At 42.5% G+C, this 17,198-nt stretch overlaps 1 protein-coding gene across 4 annotated transcripts in view; it reads right to left on the minus strand.

Annotated features, from left to right (window-relative positions):
* The window catches only part of COL19A1 (collagen type XIX alpha 1 chain), a 214,630-nt gene that overhangs the window by 15,702 nt on the left and 181,730 nt on the right, over positions 1-17,198 (minus strand). For all 4 annotated transcript variants that reach the window (XM_075414584.1, XM_075414582.1, XM_075414583.1 and 1 more), the window contains 6 exons: positions 15,220-15,273; positions 11,664-11,708; positions 9,468-9,512; positions 9,297-9,359; positions 7,706-7,741; positions 7,507-7,551 (listed from right to left, as the gene is read on the minus strand). In XM_075414584.1, coding sequence (XP_075270699.1) covers positions 7,507-7,551; positions 7,706-7,741; positions 9,297-9,359; positions 9,468-9,512; positions 11,664-11,708; positions 15,220-15,273 — 288 coding nt within the window. The remainder of the gene's footprint in view (positions 1-7,506; positions 7,552-7,705; positions 7,742-9,296; positions 9,360-9,467; positions 9,513-11,663; positions 11,709-15,219; positions 15,274-17,198) is intronic.

A 17,198-nucleotide genomic window follows, 5' to 3' on the forward strand; every position in this document is an offset into this window, starting at 1 on the left:
CATTTTTACAGGCTAACCCTTGTCTCCGAAAACACAGCGAGTAACGTTTTGTTTTGTTACACTTCTAATGTTGAAGGCAATGACAAAAAAAAAAAAAAATAGCTAGACTCTGTAACCCACTTTTCAAGGGCAGAACTTGGGTGCAGAAAGTTTATAGCCCTTACACAAGGATCTAGAAATGTCAAATAAGGCACAGGTAGAACTTAGATGCTCACATTCCCACAGGCACAAGACATCAGGCTGTTTTCTGTAACTTTCCCTAGAAGCCTAATGTTTTATTTCTGCAAGTACACAAAATTTATTTCAGTTAATCAAAGAAACAACAAATACAGAAACCCATTTATAATGAGTGAATTGCTTGCTAACAAAATAAATTAAAGGTCGGTGTTTTGGCCAGCAACAGCTTTCATCATAGCTGAGATGGCATTTAAATTTATTTGTGAGGAATTAAATCTTTTAGAGTGACTTAATGTATTAGCTATTAGTTCACTGAACCGCAGCGGCAGAACAGAGTGCCGCAAGTCACACGTTCTGGTTATTAATGAACAGCTGGCAGTTCTTAAGGGTCACTGACTGCCCTTGCTGCATCACTTAAGCTAATGGTAGGCTCCACCAGAAGCAGCAAACACCACATCATTACTAGATAAATCCAGAGTCTACATTTATGAGGGGTGAATGAGTGGAATTAATTGCATTGTTAATCTACAGCAAGTGCTGGTAAACTGTATTCAGATCTGAAACATCATTGACTGATAAACCAATAAAAGTGTAGTTAGATTCTTAAGTCATGTTTACATGTAAAGATTGAAAAAGAAAGAAAGGAAGGTAAGGATGCAAGTAGGAGGTGGTAGAACATTTTTATCACCCATTTGTCCTCCAATCTGTATGATTTCCAGTGAGCTAGAGCTTATTACTGACTATAACTAAGCTTCTCTACAAAGACCACTGTGACCTGTGATATTTTACTGTTTTAACTGAAACCATAATGCATTCCCAATTGGAGTTTAAATTGCCCTCAGGAAGAGTGCAGAGGCTCTGAACTCTGAAAGTCTACCACAAGAAAACCCAAGTGTCAAAATCTGAGACCTCATCATCCCACACCTATAATTTTAACCTCCATGATGGGTTGACTTTGACTCAGTCACTCTCTCATTCCTCCTCCTCAACAAGACAGGGGAAGAAAATGAGCTTAAAAGCTTGTGAGTCAAGATGGGGACTTGGAGATCACTCACCAGTGAGCTGAGTCAGGGGAAAACAGACTGAACTTGGGGAAGATTAACTGAATTTATTGCAAATTAATAACAGAGCAGGATAATGAGACCTTCCGCTTGACCCACTCCCTTTCTTTCCAGGCTCAACTTCACTCCTCGCTCTTCTGCCTCCTCCCCAGCACGGTTCAGGGGGATGGGGAATGAGGGTTGTGGTCAGTCCTTAACATTTCATCTCTGCTGCTCCCTCCTTCTCAAATTCTTCTGCTGCTCCAGCATGGGGTCCCTCCCTTGGGAGACAGTCCTTCATGCACTGCTCCAGCATGGGTGCTTTCCACAGGCTGTGGTTCTTCAGGAACGGACTGCTCTAGTGTGGGTCCCCCATGGGGGACAGTTCCTGCCTGAAAACTTGCTGCAGTGTGGGCTCCCCTCCACAGGCTGCAGGTCCTGCCAGGAGCCTCCTCCAGTGTGAGCTCCCCATGGACTGCAGCTTCCTTCAGGGCACATCCACCTGCTCAAGCATGGGGTCCTCCACGGGCTGCAGGTGGATATCTTCTCCACCGTGGTCCTCCATGGGCTGCAGGGGGACAGCCTGCCTCACCATGGTCTTCTCCAAAGGCTGCAGGGGAATCTGGTCCCTGGAGCACCTCATTCCCTCCTTCTTCATCGACCTTGGTGTCTGCAGAGTTGTTTCCTGCACGTTTTCTCACTCCTCCCTCCCAGCTGCTGAACAGCAGTTTTTACCCTTTCTATCACACAGGCAGAACCAGTGTGCCCGACGGGCTCGGCTTTGGCCAGCAGCAGGTCTGTCTTTGAGCCGACTGGAACTGGCTCTGTCTGACACGGGGGCAGCTCCTGGTGTCTTCTCACAGAGGCCACCTCTGCAGCCCCCCGTTACCAAAACCTTGCCATGTAAACCCAGTACAATCTGTCAAACTGCTAACACGATCACATAGTCGGGGAAGTTGACGTGACATGGAAACAATCTCCGTGTGATTGTGTTTATTGTATTTCTCTTAAAAGACCTATCCTGCCAATATGGCAGACACTTCATCTCCAGTTTTAGTTTCTGGGCATTAATACTTTGTGTAAAACTCTAAGTATGAGGCATATGAATGATTTCCAACAATCACAAAGCTAATTTAGCTATTCAGTAGAAAAATGAGAAGATATTATGTGATACCTAAAAGACACCTCTAACCCCTGTCAAAGACTCTCAAATTCTCAAGAGTTGATGGCAGCAGGAAAGGGAGCGTATGTGCATTGGGGGGAATTGGAAGAGTAATGTTCTGATGGAAGAGGCGTACCTTTTCAGGTTTCTATAAATTAATAAGATTCAGAGGAAAAAATGTTCTGTCCTGCATACAGCTATTGTATCAGGATGTGCACTGAAGCACCTTGAGAAGTTCAGGGCAGAGGAAGGATTCTGACTGAGAAGCAGAACTTTTGTAGTCTGCAGAGAGGAGGCTCTTTTCTGGCCTTAAAGTTTTTGCATCCAACGTCCACTTCCGACTTCACTCATAGCAACCTGAAACATTATATAAATTGAAGAACAACTGTTCTACCATATGTCATTGCAAAACCTGAAAGAGGCATAGCCTTTAATGTCATTTTTAGTTGAGTCCCTTTTTTGAGATTGAAGTATGGTATAGGGAGCCACTGAACACACCATTTTGTCCGATACTGCTTTCACACATGCATGCACCCACACATACAAAAAAAGCTATCTGAAGATTACTGGACTTACAAGAAGCCTTCATTAAAAATGTACTTAAGGCATAAATATATATACATCATTTCTCAGGTTTTTAACCCTGCAGAGTAGGTATGGATAGCTATTCTACTAGAAATGAAGGAAAACACAGGTTTCTCTAAGACCATGGTGTTATGACAGTGTGAAGCTGATCCTGGAATTGCTTTCCCTCTAAACAATTCCCATTTTACAGGCTGCCAGTGTGTAGGAGGCAGATCAAATACTACAGCCACTTTTCAAATAAGCATTTTTAAACTGTTTCCTGTGTTTGTTTTGTGTTTGGAAGAAGATGCTTGTAAAAATTCATAAAAATCACTTGTATCTTCCTCCAGATTCCTCTTTAAACTCCCCTTCACCATGAATTGTACAAAAACTAGGCTAGGGCATTTGCATTTTGTGATCTCTGGCTACTGTGCTGATTTATTCAGTCCTCCTCTTTTTGAGTGTTCTCCCACCTCTTGCATGTAATCTTGTATTAAATTCTGTGCAGAAGGAGCTATTGTTTTGCCTGGGTTTCTACACGCTCTAATCCAGCGGGCTCCCAGTCTGTGGTCGAGGTATGCAGATAACAGCAACAAATGAGCCAGCCACCAGTACTTTAATCTGTTGTTGAAATGACTTGAAAGCTGTATTTCTGATTGGTATAATCCACTTGTTTTCAACTGGTTTGTCACTTCCTTTATAAAGTAGTAATAACAGCAGTGTTTTGTCACTCAAAAGGATGTACACGATTATTTCGGCTGAGGTGACTTCTTCCTTCTTAAAACAGATTCTACAAGGATATACTTATATTAGACATGAAAACCTCAAGAGTTTTATTCTGTCCTTCCAATTTCAATGTTTCTCTTTTCTGTGATTGCAACAGCTGGTCTCAAACTGCAGGAGTATGCTGTACAGCAGTAATAATAATGGCTGCAAGAAAATGTTGACTTTGTGTTATTTTCTGTAATCATTGCAATCTCTCTCACAGATGCAGGTCTGTAATACCTGATCCAGAAGGAAAAAAAACCAGTCGGCTCCAACTCCCCCACTGATCTCTTATCCAAGATGCAGACTCCTGCTGTGTATTTCACTGTTATTCCTTAGGCAGATCTCCCCTCTTTTCCTGCAGAATTGTAAGGTACAACTGATAGCTTTCTGAAAATGGTATTCAGATACTGCATTGGGCATATTTATAAATTTCCTGTTATAAAAGGTTGTGAGAGATTTTCATTATTACTGGAGACAAAAATACTTCTGGAAATGGATCTATTTTTTAACATGTACATATACATATTTATTTTATGTTTATATATATGTGTGTGTGTATCACAGAATCACAGAATCACAGAATAGTAGGGGTTGGAAGGGACCTCTGTGAGTCATCTAGTCCAACCCCCCTGCCGAAGCAGGGTCACCTACAGCAGGCTGCACAGGACCTTGTCCAGGCGGGTCTTGAATATCTCCAGAGAAGGAGACTCCACAACCTCCCTGGGCAGCCTGTTCCAGTGCTCCGTCACCCTCAGAGAGAAGAAGTTCCTCCTCATGTTCAGACGGAACTTCCTGTGCCTCAGTTTGTGCCCATTACCCCTTGTCCTGTCACTGGGCACCACTGAAAAGAGCTTGGCCCCATCCTCCTGACACCCACCCTTTAGATATTTGTAGGCATTTATAAGGTCCCCTCGCAGCCTTCTCTTCTTCAGGCTGAACAAGCCCAGTTCCCTCAACCTCTCCTCGAGTGGAGATGCTCCAGTCCCCTCACCATCCTTGTAGCCCTCCGCTGGACTCTCTCCAGTAGCTCTTCATCCTTCTTGAACTGGGGAGCCCAGAACTGGACACAGTACTCCAGATGAGGCCTCACCAGGGCAGTGTAGAGGGGAAGGAGAACCTCCCTTGTCCTGCTGGCCACACTCTTCTTGATGCACCCCAGGATCCCATTGGCCTTCTTGGCAGCCAGGGCACACTGCTGGCTCATGGTTAACCTGTCATCCACCAGGACACCCAGGTCCCTCTCCGCAGAGCTGCTCTCCAGCAGGTCCACCCCAAGCCTGTACTGGTGCATGAGGTTGTTCCTCCCCAGGTGCAGGACCCTGCACTTGCCCTTGTTGAACCTCATCAGGTTCCTCTCTGCCCAGCTCTCCAGCCTATCCAGGTCACGCTGAATGGCAGCACAGCCTTCTGGTGTATCTACCACACCTCCCAGTTTGGTGTCGTCAGCAAACTTGCTGAGGGTACATTCTAACTCTTCATCCAGGTCGTTGATGAAGAAGTTAAACAAGACTGGGCCCAGTACTGACCCCTGAGGGACACCACTTGTCACCAGCCTCCAACTAGACTCAGCGCCGCTGATGACAACCCTCTGAGTTCTGCCATTCAGCCAGTTCTCTATCCACTTCACCGACCACTCATCCAGCCCACACTTCCTCAGCTTCCCCAGGAGGATATCATGGGAGACTGTGTCGAAAGCCTTGCTGAAGTCAAGGTAGATAACATCCACAGCTCTCCCTTCGTCTACCCAGCCAGTCATGTCATCGTAGAAAGCTATCAGATTGGTCAGGCATGATTTCCCCTTGGTGAATCCATGCTGACTACTCCTGATAACCTTCTTTTCTTCCACTTGCTTGATGATGGCCTCCAGGATAAGCTGCTCCATCACCTTTCCCGGGATGGAGGTGAGGCTGACCGGCCTGTAGTTCCCTGGGTCCTCCTTCTTGCCCTTTTTGAAGATTGGAGTGACATTGGCCTTTCTCCAGTCCTCGGGCACCTCTCCTGTCCTCCAGGACCTCTCAAAGATGATGGAGAGTGGCTCAGCAATGACATCCGCCAGCTCCCTCAGCACTCGTGGGTGCATTCCATCGGGGCCCATGGATTTGTGGACATCCAGATCGCTTAAGCGATCCCTCACACAGTCCTCCTCGACCAAGGGAAAGTCGTGCTCTTTGTAGGCTTCTTCTCTTACCTCCGGGGCCTGGGATTCCTGAGGGCCAGTCTTAGCACTGAAGACTGAAGCAAAGAAGGCATTCATTAGCTCTGCCTTCTCCGCATCCTCCGTCACCAGGACACCCGCCTCATTCAGCAGCGGCCCCACGTTGTCCCTAGCCTTCCTTTTGCTGCTGATGTAGTTGAAGAAGCCCTTCTTGTTGTTTTTGACATCCCTTGCCAGCTTCAATTCCAGGTGAGCCTTGGCCTTCCTCGTCGCATCCCTGCATGCTCTCACTACGTTTCTGTACTCTTCCCAAGTGGCCTGTCCCTCTTTCAACATGCCATGCACCTTTCTCTTCTGCCTGATCTCCACTAGAAGCTCCTTGTTTAACCATGCAGGTCTCCTGCCTCCTTTGCTATGTATATATATATATTTATTTTACTCTGTACAAAGAGTGCCAGATCAGGACACGTTTGCCAGTGATTCCAGAAGCGAGACCAGATTCAGGCATCTGTGACCTCTCTGAGAGCAAGCGTACATCCATATTTACGTCTACAGCTACATGTACATGTGCTCATTTATGCACTCTGTCACCACTGAGACTGGAATAAATACACCCTCTTCTCTTAACCTGAAGCTTCCCAAGTCTCACTCTGAGGAAACAAGCTAAGGCTGTGGCTCTGTCTCTCACAGACTTTTTCAGCATCCTCTTCCCTGTCAGCGTGTTTCAAGGTCACGCACTTACAGGTCCAGCCTCCTCTTCTGCCCGTATGCATACAGTACTATTTGCAGAGCATTCCGACACGTCGACACTGAGAAGGTCAAAGCTGAGCGATGTAATGCAGGACACACTAGGTGGTACAATAAGAAGGTTCTTGCATATTATTTGTGTCCTTAAAGGCAGAAACAGAACATTGCGAACTACTAATTTTCGCAAGGGACAAGTATTGTAATCATGGTTAAAACCTCGTGTCTCCTAAGCCTCATGTGTCATAAAGCAGCATTTTCTTTCCCAGATTACACAGGGAGGTGCTTTTCTCATTCATCAAATAAATGTGGTATCAATTAGATTAGGATATCAGAGCTTTAGCAACGTTATAACAGGAGCAGAGTATGCGCTAGGATTTTCTTCGCTCTAGCAAAATGAATATCAGCTCTCACCTCCCGTAATCATTCCTGTCCACCATGATCTTATTACCATGAAGAGAACTGTCTAAACATTTTGGGAAGCAGTAAGGTATTGCATTGGCATGCTTGCTGTGTAACAAGCTGATAACACATGATTTGTGTTTGTGAGATACAAAGATCGCTGGGATGATGATGGGGCAAGCCTTACAGCTCTTGCAAAGTCTGACCGCATCACAACAGGATTAGTTACTTTCTAATGTTCAACCTATTGATGAATTTATACTGTCCAGGCCAACCATGTTAGAAAGCCTATAATATGTGTTTTTCCTCCAAATGTAGAAGCCAATTCAATTCTAATTCCTTAAAATGGTGTCTAGGACTAAACCTCTTAGTTGTCTAAGAGAGAGCTTGAAGTTCACAGGGAATTAATTTCTTGGTTTTGCCTGTAAAGTATGTGCTGATGAGGTGCTTAGATGCTTAGTAAAAAGAAAATCTTATTAAAACAAGGCACTTACACGTTCTCCTTTGGGTCCTCTGTCTCCTGGTCTCCCCACAGCACCCTGAAAAATTGTTTTTGAAACAAAGATAAACATATCACTTAAAGAATTTGTTGTATATTCATCTGTTGGCAGAACTGAAAGCAACTGCCTAGGATTAAGAACTATCGTATCTGTGAAGAATAAAATACACTACTACACAAAAACATCTTCCTACCGGAGGACCTGGTAATCCATCTTTTCCATTGGTTCCCTACAAAAAAAAAAAAAAAAAGTAATAAATATGCTTATGTATACACATATTAAAAATATAAAGGATAAAAGGATAAAGCTCAGTGTTTAGTGCTGGTATCAGTACATGATCTGAAGCTGTAGAGTTAGCAGTATGTGTGGTTACAATATAGAAATACTCACAAATGGTCTCGAGATATATGAAATAACAGAACTTAGGGTGATACTGAACTGCAAGCACATTAAATTTGAGCTGAGAGTAGAGCAAAAAAAGTCTTTGGCATCCAGAGGTGCATAAACTTTAATGAGCACACAACTTGAAATGACAAGTTATATGGAAATTCTGCAAATGTGGAGAATGTGGACCTGTACATGCACTTTTTCCAGATCCAGCTAGTCATTATGCAATCATAGAAGAGATTTCTCTTATTCCAGATATCAGTCCTGATGCCCTATTACCCTTCTGCTTTTACAGAGATTACACTTTAATAGTAAGTAGCCAGATCCATTCTTTGGTCCTTAGGACCTGTGGCACTGCACAGCTTCAGCCTCCTGGGCTAAATGTATTTCCTTCCCAAAAGAGGGTGGTCTCATCCATACCACCTGCTGGAAACAGTCCCAGGCCCGTGTCATCCGCCAAACTGGAACATGGTATTATCTGAGAGTCCTAGCTGGCGTGGGCCAAAATAATGTCAGAGGGTATGTTAACAATTGCACAATGCCTGATAATTGCAAGATAAATGCTCTGGCACTGTTTAATCTATAGGACATACATGGATCTGCATATACAGCAAACTGCCTGCTCTTTTACTGAGTGAGAAAGGAGGACTTGCACAAGCAAAGACATCAGGAATATTTCCTTCCCTCTGGTACTGCAAAGTGGAGTTTTGCACAGATTTGGCACCTTGGGCCAATTCGCTACTGAAGTAACCGAAATTTTCTCTCCGTTCAAGACAGAAGCATAATGTGGAGATGTGCTGACAGACTGAAATGGTCTAATTCTCATGCTTGTCCCCAAAACGCCAAGCTTCAGGGGAGAGAGAGTTCTGCGTTATCCTAGCGGAACCACTTCTGGAATATAAACTAGGTTGTTTTAAACCAGCTCAGACGGTGCTGACTGCACTGCTGTCACACTTTTATTAAATAAAGAGGTCAGATTAGACATGTCTTAAATGGCCAGTAAGTGCTTCAGCTGCAGTGTTGCATCACCTGTAGACAGAAGAGTTACGCAGTTTGTTCAGAGTCATGAAGCACATGCTTCTCTATCCAAACTGAAACCGAGAATGAATTTTGCCACCTCTTCTTTACAGACTGTGTTGAGTGTTTGTGTTTGTATTCTCCTTTTGAAAAAAATACAAGAGCATTCTTTATGTCAACAGGATCCAAAGGACCCTCATAAGACCTTTAAAGGCAACATCTCAGTAACATTAACTATTAAAACACTACAATACCAGAAATTCTTAACTGGATGGTTAATATTGAGCACTGTAGCTCTGCGTGTTCTTCAGATGTTACCTAGCCTAACACAAGATGCATCCTTTTGTAATGAACAAAAAATTCAGTTCAAAATTGCTTACTGGTTTTCCTTGTGGCCCTTCTGGCCCGGGGAAGCCTATATCTCCTATAGGTCCTCTTTCACCCTAAGAAAGAAGAAAACACACATACAAATCTGCATGTAAAATCTCGTATTTGGTGCTTGAAACATTTGTGTATTATTGTAAGAGTACAGAACTCGAATCTGTACTTACGGGTTCCCCTGGCATCCCTGGGGACCCAGGAGATCCTGGCTTTCCCTGCAAAAAGAGAACATTACAAATTCAAATTACTAGGAAGCATAACATGATTTCTCTTAGGTCAGAAATAAGAGAGGATATATATTTGAGTGAAATATTCATGTTTCTGCTCATTAAATGCTTTGAGAGAGGAAAAAGAAATATTTTATCAGATTTTTTTAATATTTGTCCCATGTTCATCTGGCTCTCGTGTACAACTCAGTCATTTTGTCTTTACCCTTTCTGAATACTGAGATAATGTTTTCATGAAATTTTCTTTTACAACACTATGATTTCCTTCCTGAGAAGTCACAGTCAGGTCAAAATTTATCACTGTGTACATGAAATCAAGATTTTTTTCCCTTCAGGTACTTGCTAGTCCTGTTTTTTTTGAAGTGACTTTATTACTGACTTAACGCCTTTTGCAAACTTTCTTCATGCTCCTTTTCAGTCACTTTTATTGTTGTTTTATGTTCAGCCTGCCAGAATTCACAATCCTATCTCATCGTTTCGATGGTGATTTTAAACGTTTTAATTTTTTAAATGATGACTTGCTTTTAACAGTTTGTCTGGTTCAGCCACAGACAAGAATCTATTACCCTGAATCTACATTTCCCAGAAATCTCCTTAGACCAGCTCCTCAGCTGACTTGTACGAATGAGAGATCTAACACACCAACACCAGTGACAGCTTCAGGAACTACAGGACTGAGGATTCGTGCTGAGGAAACAGGTATTGGTGGCAATTCTTGCAGAATCTCAGTCCAACCTTCGCTGATAATCCCGCTCAGCCAAAAGCCAAAGCTAAAATGAGAGGTTTATATTCCAAAATGGGAAAAAGGGTCCCCTATTCAACCTAGGGAATAATGCCAGGCAAGGAAGACAAATTCTCTTCCAGTAAGATATGCGGATATATTTCAAAAACTCTTCCTAGACTACTAGAAAATATTGTTTCTCATACATCTATTAATTTGTTAATTAAAACTGCTTAGCATAATGTTAAAGCAAATAATTGTAGTGGATTTTGTTAGAATTAAATGTAATCAACAGAATGCAACTCCATCAGTGATGAAGGGAACTCATTAAATATTTCATATACAGCTAGAATAGAGAGCAACAAGAATAGGACGCATAACATATCCATTGGGCAACACACAGGGCATGAACAATTATGATGATCCTAACTGGCTACTGCATTACTGATTCACAGCATTAAATATATTTCAGAGCAACAAACTTTGAAACTCTTACATGGGCTATAAAACTCAGAGAAATACTTCTCTTTTCCCCTTAAATGTGCATTTTTACCTTGTTTTAGGAGAACTTAACTAAATTAAGCTATTTAAGTTGATGTTGTCTCTTGGAACTCACAGTAAATAGACTAAATCAGTGGCTAATGGAAATGGGAGTGCATAGACACAAACATCTCTATTCATGAAACACACAGTTATAATTTAAAAACAGCTCCTGAATGGATTGGTAGTTGCCCAAATTTAATAATAAATGTATTTGCATATAAATAACTCCATATTGCCTCCTGAAATATGCATAAACTTTTTTATTAAACTGTGAATTCAATCCAAAGAAAACTTGTCTTCATTTCCTTTAGGAACACAAATGAATAATTATAATTTCAATTTATCATTAGTTACATTTACTTTCACCTACAACAAAGTTTCTGGATGTCTTTCAGAAACTTCTCTGAATACCACATGTAAATAGCTGACAAAAGTATTCCCCTAAAGCAAACGTTTGATCGACTTGATATGCAGATCCTCATGGACCGCTGTAACTAATGTTCATAGTTTTTCTTTGTGATAGAAAGATGCTCAGAAATTTGTGCATGCCCAGGAACATGGAAAGTGTCTTTATTAAACTGAAGCAATGAGAAGAATCTCATATGATTTCTTAACTAAGCATATGCAGCTTCAAATTCCAGCTTTATCATGTATTCACACCACTCCCTCCTGCCATTTCAATAGTAATATGAACCCTCAGTGGTATTAAAACTCTAATCTCTTTAGGAAAAACACATCATTTTCACACCTGCCTACAAAGCATTAGCCAAGTGCTGGCGTTTCACAAACAGGGATCGAGATTACAGCTCAGCACCTTGCCTGACTTGTTTTTTCAGCTTCTAACAAACTGTATTTTCTTTAATGAATATACATACCGGTATCCCTGCTACTCCTGGCATGCCGGCTGGTCCACGGTCACCCTGAAGAAAAGATAAATCTGTACTTAAATGGTTACACTCAAAACAGAAGTTTGTTTGCAGATTCCCATTAAAACCTGAGGAAGGATTATTCAGTGAACTGAAAATGAGGACAAGAGCCAGGCTCTGCTAAATGCTAATATTTAGCTCTGCCACTGACTCATTTTACAGACTTGAACAAGTAACTTAAATCCTCTGTTTATGTTCTCTTGTATAATGTCATAATTTCCATGCTACCCTTTATACTCTGCTTGAGGCCTTCCTTGAAAAGGGATGGAAAGTCACAGACTTATCTGTAGTTTTCCAAATACTTATTATTTGCAGTGATGACAATGACCAAAATTAACATAGGGTAATTCACTATCGTATCACCTTCCCCGTATTTAAGATGCACCTTTCAAAGAAGTTTTTGCCTTCCTGCTACCCATTCATCCATTTGCAAGCATCCTGGATTTGCTTGTGCCAGGGTCCTCTCATGGCAAAGTTTCTCCCTTTAGCATACAGCCACATTCATCTATGTTTTAGGCTGAGACAGTGGTGGTTGTGCGGGAGCTGATGAGGTGTGGGGCCAAATTCATCTTTCTTTCTCGAGAGGGCTATAACCCAAAGCACAAGAATGGAGCTCACCAGTGGCAAAACCTCAGAGCAAGACTCGCTCCAACCCACTGCTGACATGTCTTGGTCTGTAATACCATACTCTCCTACTGCAATGTTGGATGAAAATGTAAGAAAAAAAATCAGGCTCCTAGTTTCTGTAATCACGTCAGGAAAGCCCTGACACAGTTACAGCTGGACTAAGAGGAGAATATTTTTGTGAGATGTGTTTATGTTACCTAGGGTGGTTTTGCAAAAGCTCCTCCAACACAGCTACAGCCACCATCTGTTGTGCAGAAGTGCCCCGGGAGATGCTGGGACTTCTGATTTCTGTTCTTACACCTAATGCTGATCTGTCTCAGTCTCATAATTTGTTCAGGTAACACAATGATAATGTCAGTAACTAGAAACACTTAACTCCATTATACGAAGTTTAGACAAAAGACAAGCTGAATGTCTGAGCTTGTGTCAGAGGGAGAAGCTTGCTTATGACCGTAGTTTAACCCCTCTTGCTCTGGAGACTAAGAGCAGTCACTTGATACAAGTTCACCCCTTGGTGAGGAACCCTTGAGTACTGAGGATCTGAAGCAGGGCATATTGGCTGGAGCACCGCACTCTGTCCCTGGGGTTATTCTCCACCCAGAACTTGCTGTTTTCCCTACGCGCCGGCTATAACGGTGGAGCTAGAAGTTCCCAACACTTCCCTTGAAGCTTTTCTTTCGTTGGAGGGTTATTCTGTCCTTTCAGTGATGTGATTCGCAGCATGGCTGCGCAAACCACCATGTCAGCACTGCTGAGGGAAGCGACAGTTTATCCCAAGGATGTAAAGTTCTTCAGCCAGTTCATGAGATTGCTGTGAAATTACAGCCCACGTTGCTGCTGGAGAGCAGCTCTGCGGAGAGGGACCTGGATGTCCTGGTGGACGACAGGTTAACCATGAGCCAGCAGTGTGCCCTGGCTGCCAAGAAAGCTAATGGGATCCTGAGATGCATCAAGAAGAGTGTGGCCAGCAGGTCGAGGGAGGTTCTTCTTCCCCTCTACACTGTCCTAGTGAGGCCTCATCTGGAGTACTCTGTCCAGTTCTGGGCTCCCCAGTTCAAGAAAGATGAAGAGCTACTGGAGAGAGTCCAGCGGAGGGCTGCGATGATGGTGAGGGGACTGGAGCATCTCTCCTACGAGGAAAGGCTGAGGGAGCTGTGCTTGTTCAGCCTGAAGAAGAGAAGGCTGAGAGGGGACCTAATACATGCTTACAAATATCTGAAGGGTGGGTGTCAGGAGGATGGGGCCAAGCTCTTTTCAGTAGTGCCCAGTGACAGGACAAGGGGCAATGGGCACAAACTGAAGCATAGGAAGTTCCGTCTGAACATGAGGAAGAACTTCCCTCTGAGGGTGACGGAGCACTGGAACAGGCTGCCCAGAGAGGTTGTGGAGCCTCCTTCTCTGGAGATATTCAAGACCCGCCCGGACAAGGTCCTGTGCAGCCTGCTGTAGGTGACCCTGCTTCGGCAGGAGGGTTGGACTAGATGACCCACAGAGGTCCCTTCCAACCCCTACCATTCTGTGATTCTGTGATTCTGTTGTCTGTGGGAGACGGCATTCTGCCACGCAGATATACCTAATAGCTGTAAATTAAAAAAAAGCATGTGCTATACTGTTCAGACTGGCAGGCAGACTTCTGGGATTCTGTTCATTTATTTGCACCAGAAGTGTGGAGTTTTGACCAAATTTAGTTAAGGAAAGGATATTTTTATTTGGGAAAGGGCCAAGCACTCACTCAGCTTGTTTATACAATCTGCTCCATTGCTTACGCCCTTTGTTTAATTCTTGTCCCCACTTTGTCTCCGTTAGACCTGTTAATATCTCTCTGTGTTTGCTCACTTTGAAATCAAGCTAGTCCTTAATTGCTTGTTAATTGTAGTCTTCCAGAGCAAGAATGATGTAATTTAAACATCTAGTGTAGACACCTACCTTAGACCATGTCACTCCCCACTCTCTGCACAAGTAGGAGTAACGTACAGTGATACTGAGAGAGAAAATTTTCATTTCTCTGCTGAATTTTTTGTGCTTTTCCATATTTAGAAACAAATACCCAAATCTTGAAATTGTTAGCATTTCATCACAAACTGTTCTCTAAATTCATATCAGCGTCCACAACTAATACATCAAAGGCTGAAACCATGCCACCAGCTGAAGGAAAGGATCATTTCCTAGCACTGGAAGGCAGATTTAAACTACAGTTCAGGATGCGGCTCAGTGGCATCTTACAGGCAGTAGGGAGTAGAAGAGAAGCAAAACAGAAACAAGGAGACTTGAATAATGAGCAACAGTCGAAGTAGGGAGGTTTTCATCTTTTCCCTCAGATGGAGCAGGCTGCAATACAACAGGAACTGCAGGAAATCAGTCTCTCCCTCTATTTCTAACCTTTCCTATAGTTTTACACTCTTCTGAAATAGTCCTTTTTTTTGTATGGAAGTCTTGCATGCACTAGGTGTAGACTAAAACTTCTCTTCAGACCTGTAGCTATGCCTCAAGTCTTAGAAAAAGACTGTAAGCATAAGACGATGTTCAATGGAGAACAGGAACTATGACCATACTTAGGTACATGTTAACTACATGACTATCAAGTAACATAGCTATATCTAGTATATACTATATATAATACAGTATAGAGTAGTATTCTATCAAGTTAAGGAAACAAAATACTGCAAGACCTCCTACATATAATTTTCCAATTGCAGAAAATGAAATTTTATCTTGGATGAGTATATATTTGAGATCCACACTAAAGCAAAAAAAGGAAATACAGAGAAATATGCAAATACAGAAATATTAACTTTCATGAAAAAATTCAAACATGGTTTCACATTTAGCTGCAGATAGTTGCCACTAAGAAGCCACGACTTCTTTTTAAGAGTCCTACCTTTTCCCCTGGGAGTCCTTCCAGTCCTGGTAGTCCCATTGGTCCCGGGTCTCCCTGATTTTTTTTAATTAAAAATAATTCCATAGATTAGAATTTCTGTACTCTACATGAGAAGCATTAAACAGCAAGCAACAGCAGATTATTTAAGATTAGTAAATGAACTAACCAGTTACTAGGTGAACAGATTTTGTTATGCCCTGTTTTAGTGATCTGAAAATTAAGCTTTTCCCAGAGGCACTGTATGAATATTTGGATTAACAGTTTTAATTTTGGTGAATGTCATCCAGAAGACTCCCATTAAGTGTTCTTGAAAGTCATGGTCAGCTCTAAAGCACCTCGAGGCAGCAGAGACATGGGGTGTGAGTGAGCATACGCTGTCAACCAGAGAACTAAACTCCAAGCCATTCCATGCAACCTTCCAGACACATCCTTGTTTCAGAAGAGAGCTCTGTTCCCTAAACAAAGCTTACTCTGCAGCACATGACACGCAGACTAGGACCCTGTGTAAATCTTCAAGTTTCAAAAGGAAACAAGAAAAGACTGCTCCACTGGATAAATCAGTTCAATGTGTAGAGTGTGGAGGCCCTTTAAATACTACTTCTTTTTTTAAAGAAAATTGACACATAATTTACTACAGAAATTTAAACTACAGCCAATAATTCCAGTATTGCAGCATTTCCCAGTTAAATCAAAAGCCACAGCAAATCCCTATCTGGATTTCATGAAGTCTCTGGCAGATCTCATTTTCCAGACCAAAATGTTGTTTGGGAGATGGTGCTTGCTGAGTAGGAAGTGGATGCGGGTACAGAAAGATGTATTCTGCTTCTTGGCATTATTGTGAAAAGACTTTTTTTTTTCCCCTCTAAAAAAGATATGAGGTGACTTTTTTTGAAAAGAGATTAATTAACTGTTTTAGGAAAATATCTCACAACTCCATGTTTTGCCCTGAGTACAGAGGAGTTCTGTTTTGGGTTTCTTATTGTCCTTGAGGAGCACAGTTATCACATCGGCGCATAGGTCAAAGGTTAGTTTTTCACATAGCTGGTTCTCCATTAACACTTGGCAAGGAATCAAACATGATCCTAGACCCTGAGCATGTTGGGTCAGTGGAGATTATGCAGCTTCATGATAGAGGAAGTCCTAGCCAGCTCTTAAAAATGTTACCTCCCCATACCACTTCGGTCTTGGCTGGGTTAGTCCGAGCTAGCTGAATTTCTGCTACTATTTTTGTGTAGATACTGTGTCTGCACTGCCAGAAAAAAAGACACACCTAAATGGTGCTGGCATGCTGCTGTCATGAGTAAAGACATTTCTCAGTAGCTCCACACTGACACTGAAGATAAAGACTCTGTGATATGGACCTGAGTCAGAAGACAAGAACCCTTCAACAGAAGACACTCATCATCATCTTCCAAATATTGTGATCTGATGTGTTCAGACAAGGCCTGTTTCTCGTGACATTTAAACAATCTACCTGTTGTGCTCTGACCTGATTCTTTACTACCAGGTGTCCAAGATGTTGGCTGAAGCTTATTTCTCCTTATTTATTTTGCCCAAGACTAAGAATTTGAAGACAGGACAGCAGCTGGAGAGGTGAAGTGTCAGCCTCTTGGTGTTTGAATGAACTCCTGAATGTGTTAAGGAACTCCGTAAGTATTTTTCTGAAGTAGTATTTTGTTTCATTAGTAGCAGACATAGCTGGTCTTTACTTTGCTGGAAGGGGTGTGATTTTGTTTCGAAAATGATCTCTCCAATATTTTTCAGGGTTTCCGGATCATTATCAAGTAGACAATTCATCAGCAGATCATGGGGAGCGCAGTTTGACTGGGCAAAATTTTCTTTCCTAACTAGCTCAGTTTCTACTCTTTTTATCAGCAAATTCTTCTCATCAGCTTCCATTAGCTGACACACGGTACTCATCCTGATTCAGTCATACTGCCTGAAGTTCCAAAGAGGTTTGCTGGACACAGTTCTACCAC

Source organism: Opisthocomus hoazin, chromosome 2, assembly GCF_030867145.1.
Source record: "Opisthocomus hoazin isolate bOpiHoa1 chromosome 2, bOpiHoa1.hap1, whole genome shotgun sequence".
Lineage (NCBI taxonomy): Eukaryota > Metazoa > Chordata > Aves > Opisthocomiformes > Opisthocomidae > Opisthocomus > Opisthocomus hoazin.